This window comes from Nerophis lumbriciformis, linkage group LG23 (assembly GCF_033978685.3).
Source record: "Nerophis lumbriciformis linkage group LG23, RoL_Nlum_v2.1, whole genome shotgun sequence".
Lineage (NCBI taxonomy): Eukaryota > Metazoa > Chordata > Actinopteri > Syngnathiformes > Syngnathidae > Nerophis > Nerophis lumbriciformis.
Genome location: NC_084570.2, coordinates 11,523,821 through 11,542,500, shown reverse-complemented (window position 1 = coordinate 11,542,500; position 18,680 = coordinate 11,523,821). Strand labels below are relative to the sequence as shown.

The 18,680-nt window shown below is 40.4% G+C and overlaps 1 protein-coding gene across 1 annotated transcript in view; it reads right to left on the bottom strand.

Annotated features, from left to right (window-relative positions):
- LOC133622404 (uncharacterized) overlaps positions 1–7,570 on the bottom strand; it is a 17,158-nt gene extending 9,588 nt beyond the window's left edge. The window contains exons 1-3 of the mRNA XM_061985125.1: positions 7,399–7,570; positions 1,867–2,175; positions 1,651–1,778 (exon numbers count right to left, since the gene is read on the bottom strand). Of these exons, the coding sequence (XP_061841109.1) occupies positions 1,651–1,778; positions 1,867–2,175; positions 7,399–7,501 (540 nt within the window). The 5' untranslated portion in view covers positions 7,502–7,570. The remainder of the gene's footprint in view (positions 1–1,650; positions 1,779–1,866; positions 2,176–7,398) is intronic.
- Positions 7,571–18,680: the final 11,110 nt, after the last annotated feature.

Genomic DNA, 18,680 nt, shown 5'->3' with positions numbered 1-18,680 from the left:
CTAGCAAGCTACGGAGTTTGACGCCAATATATTTCTTGTAAAGTGTATAAAAACGAATATGGAAGCTGGACAAATAGGATGCCAAAAACCCACCACTTTCATGTGGTATTGGACAGAAAGGAGGAACTTTTCTTCCTCCATAAAACACCTTTAACATGTAAACAAAAACAGCAAAATAAATACTTATAAATTATATACTGTATATATCAATATATATATATATATATATATATATATATATATATATATATATATATATATATATATATATATATATATATATATATATATATATATATATATATATATATATATATATATATATGTGATATGAGTGTGTATGTTACTCATCAGTTACTCAGTACTTGAGTAGTTTTTCCACAACATACTTTTTACTTTTACTCAAGTAAATATTTGGGTGACTACTCCTTACTTTTACTTGAGTAATAAATCTCTAAAGTAACAGTACTCTTACTTGAGTACAATTTCTGGCTACTCTACCCACCTCTGATTATTCTCCAGTGCAATAACAGTACTAAAATGAAGGCTAAAAGGGCATTAATGGGAGCTTTAAAAAAAAAAAAGTAGAAGAAGTAACTAAATAGTTACTTTTCACAGTAACGCATTACTTTTTGGTGTAAGTAACTGAGTTAGTAACTGAGTTACTTTTGAAATAAAGTAACTAGTAACTGTAACTAGTTACTGTTTTTCAGTAACTAACCCAACACTGTATATATATATATGTATATATATATACTGTGTGTGTGTATATATATATATATATATATATATATATATATACACACATACGGCGGCGTGGCAAAGTTGGTAGAGAGGCTGTGCCAGCAATCGGAGGGTTGCTGGTTACTGGGGTTCAATCCCCACCTTCTACCATCCTAGTCAAAGAAAAGCGCTATACAAGTATAACCCATTTATTTATTTATTATTTATATATATATATATATATATATATATATATATATATATATATATATATATATATATATATATATATATATATATATATCGAGAGGGAAATGTGGTAGAAAATTAATGGATGAATAACAAGGGGGTATACAATCAATCAACAATATCATTATCAAAATAACACAACAACAACGGAAAGCTCAACTGTCAACACCCGCACACACCCAAAAGTCCATTTGTTGCTTTTGAAAACGTTAACAGCCATGTTGCAACAATAATTTTAAAAACGGAAACTCCTTTTAACTTGCTGTCAGCGAACCGTAGATGACGACGGCAGAGACACAAGGCGGAGACGGGAGGGCAGGCAGCGAGAGGAAAGGGGCATGTGTATGGGGGGGGGGGTTTGGACCCATGTTGTGTAAGCAAATAGACAAAATTAGGTGAATGGCGAGAAAAGAAACCCACGCTGGGAAGTGGACTGAGTAAACAGGATGTGACGTAGGTGGCTCTGCCTCTCCCAACTGTCCGCGCCCTGTCAGTACTGTACTGCACAGGAAGTGACGTCCCCGAAATGGCGGCACACAAAAATAAATTAAACGTCCGCACACAGAGGCACGTTTCGTAAGTTGGCAAATACAGGGGTTCGTAAATCGAGGTTCCACCGTAATCCGTTTCGAAGGTTTCAGAAAAAAAAAAATTAACATATTCTATTCTTATTCTTACCCACTTGACCCCAGCAATGGTGGTGATGGTGACGCTGTAGATGCAGAGAATCCCAAGCACAGCGATCAAAATCCAGAGGAGCTCATTGCTCAGATGTGTTTTAGCGTGGCTGTCCTGGCACTGACGACCTAGCAGAACATGCGGAAAACTGTATATATATATATATATATATATATATATAATATACTGTATTTAATGTGTCTTTCTGATGCTTACCCTCCACATGCACCAATATTCTCATTGCACTCGTCTCCATCTTGAAGGGAGGCGGGAATGTGACCATACCCTCACACCTGTACAGTCCACTGGTCCTGGCTGGGTCTCCAGTGAGGATGAAGCTGACTGATTCATTGGACTCCCGCAGCGCCAAGCTGCATTTGGGATTTGGCTCACACTCCAGGATGTCTTTGGCGTAGCTGCACTTACGTTTGCAAATCTCTCGCTCGTCCTTTAGAAGCCGGAAGGTCACGTCCTCGCCGGTCATTTTTGGACACGGGACGGACACAGTGACCGCTTTTAGCTCATCTGGCGAGAAAAGGGATTCATGACCTCAGATCGTTTGACGCCCCAGGTGGGAGAGGACTTTTTAATTAATTGTTATTATTATTATTATTGTTATTAGTTAATTTTAATCTAAAAACAATTTTGCAACACAGCAATCTGAAGAAAAGATATAACTTTTAACTGACAATAAAGTTATGAAGTAATTTTTTTCATTGCCGCATTTAGCTTCATTTGTCGCTTTACTCCAGGGCAGATTTTCTTTTTTTTTTTTTTTTTAGCATTTTTTGTCTAGATTAATCTTTAATATAAAAAAAAGATATACCATCCAAACCAATCAGAGCACGCTGTTCATTATCGTGGCCACTGATTGGCTCAGCCTCGGTCAGCATTACCATATTGGTGTATAGGAGTGCAAAGGTGACTATGTGGGTGTTTTTTCCATGTCTAGAGGGCTCTCATAATGTCAAAACCATATTTAGAAAGTTGTAAATATGTATTTATTTTAAACTTCTAGCTATGAAAATATTCAATTTATAATTGATGATTCTTATTGATAATTCACCCAATTTGTTTTGACTGCACGCGCTCCTTTACGTTAACAGGAGATGGTTACCTGAAAGGTTATATGGTCAGTGAAAAATTTCAGAATTTTTGCTAGCTTTGTATGTTTAACCTTAAAAATTGTGGATTTTGATACTTGCCGCCTTTTCAGAGGGATGCTAACTTTGTTTATGTTAGCATGCTAACGTTTATGCCAGCATTTTTGCATATTTTATTCATTCAAATCTATAACTTATGGCTTTTGATACTTGGTACCATCTTAAAAGTACGTTAACTTTTCCCATTTTAGCATGCTAATGTTTATGCTCGCATTTTTACTAATTGTATTCGTTTAAACCTAAAAATCATCTTTTGATATTTGGTGCCATCTATACAGAATGCTAACGTTTCCTATGTCATTCTGCTAATGTTAGCATGCTAAAGTTTTATGCTAGCATTTTAGAAAATGTTATTCATTTAAACCGACAGTTTGTGGATCCATCTTGCAACTAGTACGCTAACTGTTCCCATTATAACATGCTAACGTTTTATGCTTTAACCAACCACATGCCAGAGGTTCAAAGCACAGATTTCAGGCTAATCAAAATTTCCGCAGGAATTTTCGAGAAAATGAATGATTGAAAATTAAAAATGAGCGAGGAGACTGTGCCAAATTTTGTTTCAAAATACACCCAGATGGTTCTTTAGATAAAACTGTTTCCAAGTTTTTAGTAAACAAATTACCTGTATGTTTATTTAAGTATTGTATGTGAATATAAAATTGCACTTGAGTCAACATTTTAATTTTTTTTTAAATTAATTCAAATTAGGCAAGCAAATAATTTACAGTGATTATTCATAATTAATGATGATTCAAAAGTGTGATTAGTCTGGTATAAGAAATAAAAAAAAAAGTTATTGTGATGACAAAAAACATAATGTGGCAAGAAATACTTCAATAAAAAATAATTAATAAAGCCAAATACGTTCTGGACCAAAAATCATTGCATATCTTTACTGCTCGCTCGTGTTGCCATATTTAGGTTGTGTGGGAAATATGGGAAAATAATTGTAAACGTTAGGGCTGTCAATCTTTGGGCACCACACAATTCGAGAGGATTAAATTTTTGGGGGTAACGATTCAATTCAGAATTGAATCTCGATTCAAAATCAGTACCGGTACTTTTTAATAACATCGGGTGCCAGTTCTATGATTAACTACATTCCTCCCTAAAATAGATACACAGCTGTGATACATTTCTATACATTACTTAAAAGAAAACTGGTTTTGTTTAATCAAATTGTACCCAAAATAAAGTCATACACAAATAAGGCAACAAGAGAAGTATTCCACACTTCTCTTTTCTAAAGTAAATCTGTATAGCAGATATGATCATCTACATCAACATGATTTGCCTGAGTGGCTGGACGTAACAGATTGACACTTATTTTGGTGTTGTTGGGTTGTTTTTTTAAATAGAAAAAAATCTATTTTTCATTTGTTTTAATCAATTAAGAATCGTGGTTTTACATACATATAAACATACATATACACATACTGTACATATACAAGTACATATGCATACAGTACATACACTCATGCATAGTCAGGTTTCATCAAACATATATTAACTTTGTTGCCCTCCATGGGAAACTGGGTTACACATGGCACACTGACAAAGCTTAACCTATTCTTACTATAACAATCTACAAGGTTAATATAGTTGGCTTCTCTTTCTTCACCTCCATTTCTTTCTTATTTCAAGTTATCATTACTTATATGTATTGTTGCATTTGAAACAATTGTATTGTTGATAATATAGGTAATTGCTATTATTCATTTTCAATAGTGCTATTTCTATTGATATTTGTATTGCTCCATTTGTAGTGTAATAATGCTCATTGTCATTTCTGTGTTATTAATATTTATTTCACCAACTGCTTCTTTGCTATTACTTTTACCATCATATTTGTACATATTTGCTGATGTTGTTCTGTTGTTTTTATTGTTATTATTGTGTTTGCTGTTGTTGTCCCTCTGTCTTATCCCCCTCTGTCTTCCTTTTTTTCTCTTTCTATCCCCTCCTGCTGCACCAAATAATAATACAAATACATTGAATAAAGTCAAATACAAATAAGGCAACAAGAGAAGTTTCCCACACTTCTTTTTTGTAAAGTAAATTTGTACAGATTTGCTTGAGTAGCTGGACAAGACAAATTAAAAAAAAAGAATCACTTTTTTTTTTTGAGAATAAATATATTTTTTGACACCCCTTATTAAAGTACACTTCATTCACTGTGTTACAAACGAGGTCAGTTACAATAATACATAATGCCGGACATTCCAACCTTTTATTTATTGAATCAAAAATGTTGAAATTCAATGATTTTAAACATTTGCAAACAACTAAAATTATGCACAAAGCAAACTATAACCTGCTACCCCAAAATGTACAACAATAATTAACAAAAATGGAGTAATATCATATTTGAGAAAAATCCAACTTAAACAAAGTGTAGGCACGAACAATACTTAAAACCTTCAGTACAAACCCCGTTTCCATATGAGTTGGGAAATTGTGTTAGATGTAAATACAAACGGAATACAATGATTTGCAAATCCTTTTCAACCCATATTCAATTGAATGCACTAAAAAAAACAAGATATTTGATGTTCAAACTCATAAACTTTATTTTTTTTTTGCAAATAATAATTAACTTAGAATTTCATGGCTGCAACACGTGCCAAAGTAGTTGGGAAAGGGCATGTTCACCACTGTGTTACATGGCCTTTCCTTTTAACAACAATCAGTAAACGTTTGGGAACTGAGGAGACACATTTTTTAAGCTTCTCAGGTGGCATTCTTTCCCATTCTTGCTTGATGTACAGCTTAAGTTGTTCAACAGTCCAGGGGTCTCCGTTGTGGTATTTTAGGCTTCATAATGCGCCACACATTTTCAATGGGAGACAGGTCTGGACTACAGGCAGGCCAGTCTAGTACCCGCACTCTTTTACTATGAAGCCACGTTGATGTAACACGTGGCTTGGCATTGTCTTGCTGAAATAAGCAGGGGCGTCCATGGTAACGTTGCTTGAATGGCAACATATGTTGCTCCAAAACCTGCATGTACCTGTCAGCATTAATGGCGCCTTCACAGATGTGTAAGTTACCCATGTCTTGGGTACTAATACACCCCCATACCATCACAGATGCTGGCTTTTACACTTTGCGCCTATAACAATCCGGATGGTTCTTTACCTCTTTGGTCCAGAGGACACAACGTCCACAGTTTCCAAAAACAATTTGAAATGTGGACTCATCAGACCACAGAACACTTTTCTACTTTGTATCAGTCCATCTTAGATGAGCTAAGGCCCAGCGAAGCCGACGGCGTTTCTGGGTGTTGTTGATCAACGGTTTTCGCCTTGCATAGGAGAGTTTTAACTTGCACTTACAGATGTAGCGACCAACTGTAGTTACTGACAGTGGGTTTCTGAAGTGTTCCTGAGCCCATGTGGTGATATCCTTTACACACTGATGTCGCTTGTTGATGCAGTACAGCCTGAGGGATCGAAGGTCACGGGCTTAGCTGCTTACGTGCAGTAATTTCTCCAGATTCTCTGAACCCTTTGATGATATTACGGACCGTAGATGGTGAAATCCCTAAATTCCTTGCAATAGCTGGTTGAGAAAGGTTTTTCTTAACCTGTTCAACAATTTGCTCACGCATTTGTTGACAAAGTGGTGACCCTCGCCCCATCCTTGTTTGTGAATGACTGAGCATTTCATGGAATCTACTTTTATACCTAATCATGGCACCCACCTGTTCCCAATTTGCCTGTTCACCTGTGGGATGTTCCAAATAAGTGTTTGATGAGCATTCCTCAACTTTATCAGTATTTATTGCCACCTTTCCCAACTTCTTGTCACGTGTTGCTGGCATCAAATTCTAAAGTTAATGATTATTTGCAAAAAAAATTGTTTTTTCAGTTTGAACATCAAATATGTTGTCTTTGTAGCATATTCAACTGAATATGGGTTGAAAATGATTTGCAAATCATTGTATTCCGTTTATATTTACATCTAACACAATTTCCCAACTCATATGGAAACGGGGTTTGTATATCAATATGTGAATATAAATTAAGGAATGGATTAAGCAAAAAAAAAAAAAAAAAAAAAGTCAAACAAAGTATTTATATGATCCTGTTTAAGAAACTGTTCAAACTCAGAGTGTTTACAAAGAACAAGGAAGAATACATTTTGAACCTTATTGAAAAATGAGACTTTATTCATCATATTATGTGAATCACAACTTATATTCATGGAAACCTTAATTGTGTTACAGATAGAGCCCAGGATGTTAACAAAGAAATGTATAAGACATTCCTATGAAACAGAAATGGCGTAGGATTAATTAATAAGCTCTGCTTCTTCTTACTCCTTTTCAGACATGTAATGAGAAACTGTAAATATGTGATGTGCCATATTGTAACTGTATGCATGTTTGAAATAATTAATACCATAATCGCATAGTGTGTGACAAGCATCCATATGATGGGATTACTTGTCACAGCAAAGAGTTGGACAATTAACGCCAGAAGCTTCAGTTGAATAGTGAAAGATGTTTTGATGACGCGTAAAAAGTCGAAATTATTTATTTCCAGCATTCTTATTTGGTACAATAAAATCCAGTACTTACATTTGCAGGGGCAGTTACTCTCTGTCGGGGTAGTTGGAGGGATCTCAGATACTAGGAAGATGACAAACACCCAGACACTCATCTTAAACTGATTAAGTGACATTATGTGCAGTACACTAGTTTCCTCCTGCTGCTACATAGCATGTATTCTTATTCTATCAGGCAGAGGTGTTGGCAGACATCCGGTGACTGCTTTGCTCAAGTTTCCACTCTCTCTCTCATTTTTGAGGACGTCATAGCCCCCACTCGCTCGTGTCAGGTGGAGAAGCTACTGCTTGGTCTGAGCCACAAGATGACGACACAGCACTGGCTTTTCCTCAAACTGTGACACCCGTCACTCACACCAGGTCCCAAGCACAAGCTGGGCATTGGGATTTTGTAAAGTTGGACGTTTTTTTTTCCTGCCATTTAAATCTGTAAATTGCCAAAAACGACTTCAAAAAAAGAATTGTAAAATATAGCGTGGAAAGTAGAGACGTCCGATAATGGCTTTTTTGCCGATATCCCATATTCCGATATTGTCCAACTCTTAATTACCGATTCCGATATCAACCGATACCGATATATACAGTCGTAGAATTAACACATTATTATGCCTAATTTTGTTGTGATGGCCCGTTGGATGCATTAAACAATGTAACAAGGTTTTTCAAAATAAATCAACTCAAGTTATGGAAAAAAATGCCAACATGGCACTGCCATATTTATTATTGAAGTCACAAAGTGCATTATTTTTTTTTTAAATGCTTCAAAACAGCAGCTTGGAATTTGGGACATGCTCACCCTGAGAGAGCATTAGGAGGTGGGGGTGGGGGTTGTGTTACGATGCGGATGTTCTCCCGAAATGTGTTTGTCATTCTTGTTTGGTGTGGGTTCACAGTGTGGCGCATATATGTAACAGTGTTAAAGTTGTTTATATGGCCACCCTCAGTGTGACCTGTATGGCTGTTGACCAAGTATGCGTTGCATTCACTTCACTTGTGTGTGTGAAAAGCCGTAGATATTATGTGATTGGGCCGGCACGCAAAGGCAGGGCCTTTAAGGTTTATTGGTGGTCTGTGCTTTTCCCTACGTCCGTGTACAAAGGGGCGTTTTAAAAGGTCATAAATTTTACTTTTTGAAACCGATACCAATAATTTCCGATACTACATTTTAAAGCATTTATCGTCCGATAATATCGGCAGTCCAATATTATCGGACATCTCTAGTTGAAAGTTTAATAATAAGATTGGTTGAATCAAATTAAAAATGTCTAAGACTACTACCTACATCCCCTATCAAAAATGTATAATGGTTTGTTCCACCTGGAGAGCGCAAACTAGCTTCACTCAACACAGACGTCACAAAGTCATCAAAGCTCACCTTTAAGCACTTACAACACAGCGAACAATGATGAGGTTGTACAAGAAGGGCAAAAATATAATTAATGAAATTTAGTTTATTTCGGTCAACCATTTTGTGCGATCAATTTAACAGCACATATTAACAATCATACATGTACACACACAAAAAGAAAAAGAATGACCGAAAAAGGAATAGGCTGAAGCCAAGGCTTATATTTGCCTATCCTATACATTCATTAAAAATGAGATTGCCTGGAACATCAACGTTCAAAAAATCAATGGGACGAAAGTAGTCGTTGATATATTTTCGAATTTACCATTACCTTTCAAGGCTTTCTTAAACCTTAACAGAGAACTACATGTCTTCAACTCATCACTAAGCTTGTTCCACCATTTAACTCCTAAAACTGAAATACATTTGGTATTTTATATTCGTTCTTACTTTACATATTTCAAAAATCAATATCCCCCGTGAATTATAGTTTTCTCCTCTTAATTTAAGTAACCTAAGAATACAAGCTGGAAGGCTGTTGTTCTTTACTCCAAACACAATTTCCATTGTTTTTAAAAACAGAATATCTGAACATTTTAAAACATCAGAAATTATGAATAATGCATTGGTAGGTTCATAGTAGCTCGCTTTGTGTATTATTCTAATCACCCTTTTTTGAAGTTTAATTATTGGGTCTGTTTGTTTTATAAACATTTCCCCAAACTTCAACACAATATGTTAGATATGGAAAAATTAAATAATACTACTTGTACAAAAGCCTATTGTGTGTCTTTAACCAGTTTTGCAATGTTCCTGTGTCTTTAAGTTGATAGGTCAATCTGTGACGTCATTTCCCCTTTAAAGCACGTCTTTGTCAGAATAGCCGGTTTCAATCAATGGTGGCAGCCAGCCTTGTGTGCGTTGACGACTAAACACACACACACACACACACACACACGCACACACACACACACACGCATTCACATCTACCTTTCAGCAATAAAGATGATTAAAGGATTCTCTGGCCGGAATCTGTCCATTGTGTCCCAACTCTAAAAGAACTACTAACCCTTCCTTACATTGGTCCTTCGAGCCGGAGAGAGTTCCACCATCAGACACTATGGAGTCATCACCTGCTGATCACCAGCCCTCTGTCAGGCCAAAGAGAGACATTCGACTACCACAGCATTTGGCCCCTTACGATGTCACCCTCCTTCCCTCTCAACTGCCTGCTGCCCAAATCTCCTCACTACCAGTAGGACAACACGGTGAAGCAAGGCCAACCAGAGCTAGGAGTGCGTCCGGGTATCAGTCATCTGCTTCATCACGTCGATCCTCTCGGCGATCGCATGGGCTTCAACTGCTCCAAAATATTCCGGATGTTCAAACAGCTGCCCTAGAGGAGCGAATTAAAGGTTTGGAGCTTGCTGACCTACAGCAAGAAATAGAGGAGGAAAGGAAAGCTGACTTGGAGGCGAAGAGATTGGATGCACAAGCTAAAGAAGGACAAAGACTACAAGAGGATGCTCACCTTGCCAAGGAGAATATGTCAAGGGAAATGGAACGGCGCAGACGTTTAAAGAAGCTGGAAAAAGACTTACACATTGTGAAGTCTTTCCTGTCTGAGTCTGAAGATGATGCAATGTCAACGACGTCAGCTCCGCCCTCTGCTGACATGCTTCAGCTCCCATCAATAACTCCAATGAAATCCGCTGCCGCTATCCCGATTACACAGCCATTGACAACGATTCCCATTCCTGTCCAAGGTGCACAAACTTGTGTCCCCACTTTAGCAGCCCCCACTACAGCTCCTGTCTCTGTCACCTTGCCTGCATCTGTGTCTTTCACAAGTCAACATATGCCAGTCTTTCCCACATCTAGTTATGCATCAACAATGACACATGCAGCCGCAGTGCCACAAACCATGCAAACTTCTGTGCCACAACCACCAGTTCCAGCTGGTGCACCTCCTCCTGCTGGGCAGTATGTTCAATACACATTACCATCTGCTACTCCAGCCCCGGCAGCACCACCCTGGGCCTACCCGGGCATCGAGACGCTGATCGCTACATCCTATGGCATTCCCAAACCAGTACTTCCAAGGTTTGAGAGTGATTTCGCCCTACTCAAGATGGCGCTAGAAAACTTGATGAATAGTCATCCTCACCTCAGCGAGCAATATAAATATCAAGTTCTACTAAATCAGCTCAAACTCCCTAACGCTCTGCAGTTAGCCAAGTCATTCATGTATGACCCAAAACCGTACACTGCTGCGCTAGGGGCTCTACAAGACAAATATGGCCAGCCAGGCAACTAGTACAGAGTGAACTAGGAGCTATTCTTAACTCACCAGCCATCAAAGTGGGGGATGCAGAAGCTTTCGACACCTTCGCTCTCTCAGTTCAGACCTTAGTTGGTATGCTGCGGACTTTAGAGGGACCCCTTGGATACGAGCTTAAGTGTGGTTCTCACGTTGACCGCCTCATTAGTAAAATGCCTCCTGCTCACCGAGATGGATTTATGGAATACTGTCTTTGTCGAGGCATCCTACAGCCAGGTACCAACCAAACTTACACCCTGCCCGACCTGGCATCTTGGCTCCAAGTTAAAGCTCAAGCTAAGCGCCTGGCCAGTCGAGTCACTCACCTCTACAACCCGGGGCCTCCTCCTGCCAAGAGGGAGCATAATGGTCCATGGCCCAAACAAAGAACAGCATCAGTTCTCCTATGTTCTGGTGAGACCGGTAGGAGCCAGAGCACCAATCTGACAAAGTCACAACCCTTTAAACCTAGTCCTTATTGTCCATTTTGCAACAGTAAGGAGCATTATCTCAACTCATGTCTGGACTTCAAGAAACTGAATACCAGTGAGATCAATAAGTGGATCCAAGAAGGTAACAAATGTTGGAAGTGCGGTCGTGGCCACAAAACTGCAGCATGTACGCTTAAACGCCCTTGTAACTTATGCAAAGAGACGCACCTCACAGTACTGCATGACACGATCCAAGAGTCATCTCAACAAGTCTTGATGATGAGTAACCAAACCCCCAAGGTCTACCTGGAACAGCCTCAAAGCCCTCAAAGAGTTTTGCTGAAAGTTGTTAAAAGTGCTCTTACAAAATGGAGACCGCACTCTAGAGACATTTGCTGTGCTTGATGATGGTTCTGAGAGAACACTCATCCTCCCCTCTGCAGTAGAGCAACTACAACTTGCTAAGCATCCTGAAACCCTTCACCTGAGAACTGTTCAACAAGAAGTGAAAGTGCTCAATGGTTCGTCGGTCAGCCTTCACGTCTCCCCCATCTTCAAGCCAAGCAAGAAATATTGGATTAAAAATGCCTTCACAGCTGAGAATCTGAGCCTATCTCAGCACACATATCCAGTAGCGGCCCTCCAAAAACGCTACGAGCACCTCAAAGACCTTCCTTTGCTGCCTATCCATCGAGCGTAACAGCTACTCCTCATAGGTTCTGATATGTCTCAGCTTCTTGCTCCTACAGAGCCGGTGCGAGCAGGCCCATCTGGCGGCCCCATAGCAGTCTGTACCAACCTGGGCTGGTCCCTACAAGGTCCGTCTGTGATTTATGCATCTTCCCATCAGCCTTCCTGTCTGTACGTTACCACTGAATCCCCATATACCGAACTTTTCAAGAATGTGGAACGTCTCTGACAGATCGATACTCTCCCTTACATCAGCGAGAAGATTGCATCTCGTTCCAAGCAGGACCAACAAGGTCTCTCTCTTTTACAGACTGACTCTAAGCGTGTACCTGTTGATGGTATCCAGTGCTACGCGACACCCCTGTTACGTCGCCAGCCAAGCACTATGCTATGTGCACCCTCAGATGCTGTAATGCCAAACTTGCGTAGCATTGAACGCAGGTTGGCCAAAGACCCTCACCTTGCAACCTCTTATCGTAGAGAAATGGACAAACTTATCAAAACAGGATACGTTGCTGAGATCCCTTCAGAGGAGGCAGCAAAGAGTACTGAGTCGTGGTACGTACCGCATCATATAGTGCACCACAATGGGAAAGACAGAGTGGTCTTCAACTGTTCTTTCTCCTACAATGGCCAGTCTTTGAATGATCATCTCCTCCCTGGACCAACATTGGGCCCTACTATGATTGGGGTCCTCTTGCGGTTCCGATGTCATGCAATAGCCATAAGCGGGGATATCAAGTCAATGTTTCACCAGATCCGCTTACTTGACCATGATAAACCACTCCTTTGATTCCTGTGGCGAAACATGGATAGGGAATCTAGAGCGCAGATCTTTGAATGGCAGGTCCTACCTTTCGGAACAACCTGCAGCCCCTGTTGTGCAGTGTACGCCTTACAGCAGCACGTCAGGGACTATGAGCCACCAGACTCTCTGCTCATGCAAGTGGTTGAGCACTCCTTCTATGTGGACAATTGCCTCCACAGTCTGAGTAAGGTAGAAGAAGCCAAAGCTCTAATTGACACTCTGCGTGAACTTCTTAGCAAGGGAGGTTTCGAGATCCGACAGTGGGCTAGCAACATGCCAGAAGTTGTGGCCCATCTACCACCTGATGCACGATCAGCAACTAGTGAGCTGTGGTTATCCAAAGCAAGTGATAACCTCCACGAACCCACTCTTGGACTATGCTGGGATTGTTTGAATGACACGCTGAGTTTCAAGCGTCACACAACAGAATCATCAGCTGCCACTCTTCGAAATGTCTACAGTGTCCTGGCCAAGCTTTATGACCCCCTAGGATTCATAGTACCATTTACCACTCGGTGTAAGGTGCTCATTCAAGATATGTGGAAGTCCAACCTCGGCTGGGACGACCAGATCCAGCCTGCAGATCTCCTTGACAAGTGGTCAACCTGGGTACGTGAGATTCCCACTTTACAACAATTTAAGGTGCCCCGTTCCTATGTACCTTTTACTGTGAACACTCCCACTGCAACCAGACATATTCACATCTTCTGCGATGCCTCCGAGCGCGCCTATGGGTCAGTGGCCTCTATGCAGTCAGTAGATGACAATCAGCACACCCATGTGTCTTTTGTGTTCGCCAGATCACGAGTTTCCCCGAAAAAGCAACTATCCATCCCGCGACTAGAGCTCAGTGCTGCACTTACAGGACCACAGCTGGCCAAAGTGATAGAGACAGAGCTCGGTGTCCCTTCAGATTGCATCACGCTATGGTCAGACTCAACGACCGTGCTGCACTGGATCAAATCAGAATCGTGTCGCTTCAAAGTATTTGTGGGGACTCGCATCACCGAAATCCAAACCCTAACAAACCCCACTCAGTGGCGTTATGTTGATTCTCTGAACAATCCAGTAGACGATATCACTCGTGGACTCACTCTGCAGGAAATGATCCAAGAGCACCGCTGGAATAAGGGCCCGCACTTCCTTTACCTGCCAGAAAATGAGTGGCCCAATTTGCCTTCATCTGAACTGGAAACGGATGCCACAGAGCTGAGGAAATCCGCCTTTGTTGGAACTATTTCCTGTGCTTCATCCACTCAGCTTACTGATTTCAGTAAGTTCTCCACATGGAAACAGCTTCTACAAGAGACAGCTAGCTCCCTTCATGGGGCGGCTGATGCTGGTGCTTCATCCCCACCTTCCGCCCTGGATTTTCTGCAAGCCGAAAAACTTATGTTGCAAAGGGTTCAAGGAGATTGTTTTCCAGAAGAGTTGAGAGCGCTCAAGGCTGGACGGTCTTCGCCTTCAGACAGTCAACTTGCATCACTTTCACCAGAATACGAAGGACCTACAGGATTGCTCAGAGTTGGTGGACGGTTGCGGCATGCGGAGAGTTTAGATTGGGAGAGAATCCACCCTATAATCTTGGATCCAAGCCACCATGTGACAAAGCTTGTCATAAAGGAACATGATGAAGTACTGTTGCACCCTGGCCCAGAAAGAGTTCTTGCTGAAATACGACGTAGATTCTGGATCTTAAGGGGCAGAGAAGCAATACGGAAACATCAGTATACATGTCTAGAATGTCGTCGTTGGAAAGCCAAACCTGACATTCCTAAAATGGCTGATTACCCCCCTGCTCGACTGCGACTTCATAAGCCACCTTTCTATTCAACCGGAGTTGATTGCTTTGGACCTCTCCAAGTGAAAATTGGGCGCCGCACAGAGAAAAGATGGGGTATTATCTATAAGTGCATGACAACTCGCTCTGTACACTTGGAACTACTGGAGAATCTTGATACGGACGCATTCCTGCTATCCTTAAGAAGATTCATCTCACGACGCGGCAAACCCTTTGAACTTCTCATGGACAATGGTACCAACTTTGTTGGTGGAGAACGAGAATTACGTGAAGCAGTTGCTTCAATGGAACCACAGTTGAGAGAGCAACTTGCAGTGCACCAGATTTCATTCCGATTCAATCCTCCAAGCGCACCGCATTTTGGGGGCACATGGGAGAGAGAAGTAAAATCCATTAAGACAGCACTCAGAGTTGTTCTCAAAGACCAAACAGTCCCTGAGCCAGTATTACTGACAACATTGATAGAGGTTGAAGGCATAATGAATGCTAAACCTCTTGGTTACCTGTCTTCGGACGCCTCAGACCCAGACCCTGTCACGCCAAATCTCCTTCTTATGGGCCGTCACGATTCATCTCTACCTCAAGCAATCTACGATCCCTGTGGTCTCGGAAAAAGACGTTGGAGGCACAGCCAAGTCCTAGCAGATCACTTCTGGTCGTCTTTCATCCAGCATTACCTGCCAGGGCTTCAAGAGCGTAACAAGTGGAGGAACGATGGCAAGACCCTTTTGGCTGGTCAAGTTGTCTTGATAGTGGATCCCCAACTCCCCCGAGGATCGTGGCCTGTAGGACGGATCATTCAAACACATCCAGGAGCAGATGGACGGGTCCGGACTGCCAGAGTACAAGTGAAGAATCGCACCTACCTTCGCCCAGTCGCCCGACTGATCATGCTTCCACCTCTTGATGACAAGGACACTACCTCATAGACTTTCTCCTGGTTTCAACTGCCATACGGACAGTTGGGGGCGGCTGTGTACAAAAGCCTATTGTGTGTCTTTAACCAGTTTTGCAATGTTCCTGTGTCTTTAAGTTGATAGGTCAATCTGTGACGTCATTTCCCCTTTAAAGCACGTCTTTGTCAGAATAGCCGGTTTCAATCAATGGTGGCAGCTTGTGTGCGTTGACGACTAAACACACACACACACACACACACACAACACACACACACACACACGCATACACACACATTCACATCTACCTTTCAGCAATAAAGATGATTAAAGGATTCTCTGGCCGGAATCTGTCCATTGTGTCCCAACTCTAAAAGAACTACTAACCCTTCCTTACACTACTACATATGCAGACATTTCTTATTCAGCATGTGTCTTACTTTATAAATAATAGCAATGGATTTGGATCAAATTTCTATATGCAGCACCATAGACTTAGACTTAGACAAACTTTATTGATCCACAAGAGAAATTGTTCCACACAGTAGCTCAGTTTCAAAGGATGGAAAAGATAATGCAGGTATAAAATAGACTAAACATGTACCACGTTAGCAGTATAAAATATAATATATATGTAATATTTATATATTATACATACAGTGTATAATACATACTGATATATTATTATATTATTTTTTTATATAACATATACAATATATAACAAATCCCAATTACCATGTACAATGTACAATATTGCAGTATATAGGAGATAATTATGTAAAGCATCTTATTGTACATTACGTTGGTGCGTTCAAGGACCCTCGATTAAAGCTAGAAAGAGGAGTGTCACTAGGTTTTGAAGACAGGTGGAGCCTTAAAGGCCTACTGAAATGCGATTTTCTTATTTAAACGGGGATAGCAGGTCCATTCTATGTGTCATACTTGATCATACCGCGATATTGCCATATTTTTGCTGAAAGGATTTAGTAGAGAACATCGACGATAAAGTTCGCAACTTTTGGTCGCTGATAAAAAAGCCTTGCCTGTACCGGAAGTAGCAGACGATATGCGCATGACGTCACTGGTTGTGGAGCTCCTCACATCTGCACATTGTTTACAATCATGGCCACCAGCAACAAAAGCGATTCGGACCGAGAAAGCGACGATTTCCCCATTAATTTGAGCGAGGATGAAAGATTCGTGGATGAGGAAAGTGAGAGTGAAGGACTAGAGGGAAGTGGGAGCAATTCAGATAGGGAAGATGCTGTGAGAGGCGGGTGGGACCTGATATTCAGCTGGGAATGACTAAAACAGTAAATAAACACAAGACATATATATACTATATTAGCCACAACACAACCAGGCTTATATTTAATATGCCACAAATGAATCCCGCATAACAAACACCTCCCCCCTCCCGTCCATATAACCCGCCAATACAACTCAAACACCTGCACAACACACTCAATCCCACAGCCCAAAGTACCGTTCACCTCCCCAAAGTTCACACAGCACATATATTTCCCCAAAGTCCCCAAAGTTACGTACGTGAGACTTTTTGAGACTTTTATTAGTAGGTTGCACAGTACAGTACATATTCCGTACAATTGACCACTAAATGGTAACACCCGAATAAGTTTTTCAACTTGTTTAAGTCGGGGTCTACTTAAATTGGTACATGATACAGATATATACTATTAAATATACTATCATCATAATACAGCCATCACACAAGATAATCATCAGGGTGTATACATTGAATTATTTACGTGACATGCACATAGCGGCACGCACGTACGGGCAAGCGATCAAATGTTTGGAAGCGTACTCACGGTACCGTGTCTGCGTATCCAACTCAAAGTCCTCCTGGTAAGAGTCTCTGTTGTCCCAGTTCTCCACAGGCCAATGGTAAAGCTTGACTGTCATCTTTCGGGAATGTAAACAATGAAACACCGGCCGTGTTTGTGTTGCTGAAGTCGGCCGCAATACACCGCTTCCCACCTACAGCTTTCTTCTTTGCTGTCTCCATTGTTCATTGAACAAATTGCAAAAGATTCACCAACACAGATGTCCAGAATACTGTGGAATTTTGAGATGAATACAGACGACTTAATAGCTGGCCATCATGCTGTCTCAAAATGTCCTCCACAATCCGTGACGTCACGCGCAGGCGTCATTATACCGAGACGTTTTCAGCAGGATATGTCGCGCGAAATTTAAAATTGCACTTTAGTAAACTAACCCGGCCGTATTGGCATGTGTTGCAATGTTAAGATTTCATCATTGATATATAAACTATCAGACTGCGTGGTCGGTAGTAGTGGGTTTCAGTAGGCCTTTAACTCCCAGTAGAGGCACTAATAATAACATCATCATGACAATGTATGATTATAAGGATTCATATAACCCACTGATGATACTTGAATCGGCTAAATTCTACTTTACATGCAGAAGTAAAGGAAAACTTGACAGATTTATAATCGGTTATATGATTATATGAATTCATATTCTGTCTACTTTTATACTGAATTTGTTGGCACTTTTATGTAAAAAAATAAAAATAAAAAAATAAAAAAGTTTTTTAAATGTCATGGGGTTGCCTTGATATGTTCCAGTCTAGATATGTTCCTGGCAGGCACGAGATATTGATACATCGTTGATAATACGTACAGGTCCTTTAAAACTGTTGTTGTATTTTTAAATTGAAACAATGTTGATGTCAAACGTTGGATCCACGTTGTTGGTTGGGAAATGACCACATTTCAGTGGTGTAATCCAGTGGTTCTCAACCTTTTTTCAGTGATGTACCCCCTTTGAACATTTTTTTAATTCAAGTATCCCCTAATCAGAGCAAAGCATTTTTGATATAAAAAAAGAGATAAAGAAGTAAAATACAGCACTATGTCATCAGTTTCTGATTTATTAAATTGTATAACAGTGCAAAATATTGCTCATTTGTAGTGGTCTTTCTTGAACTATTTGGGAAAAAAAGATATAAAAATAA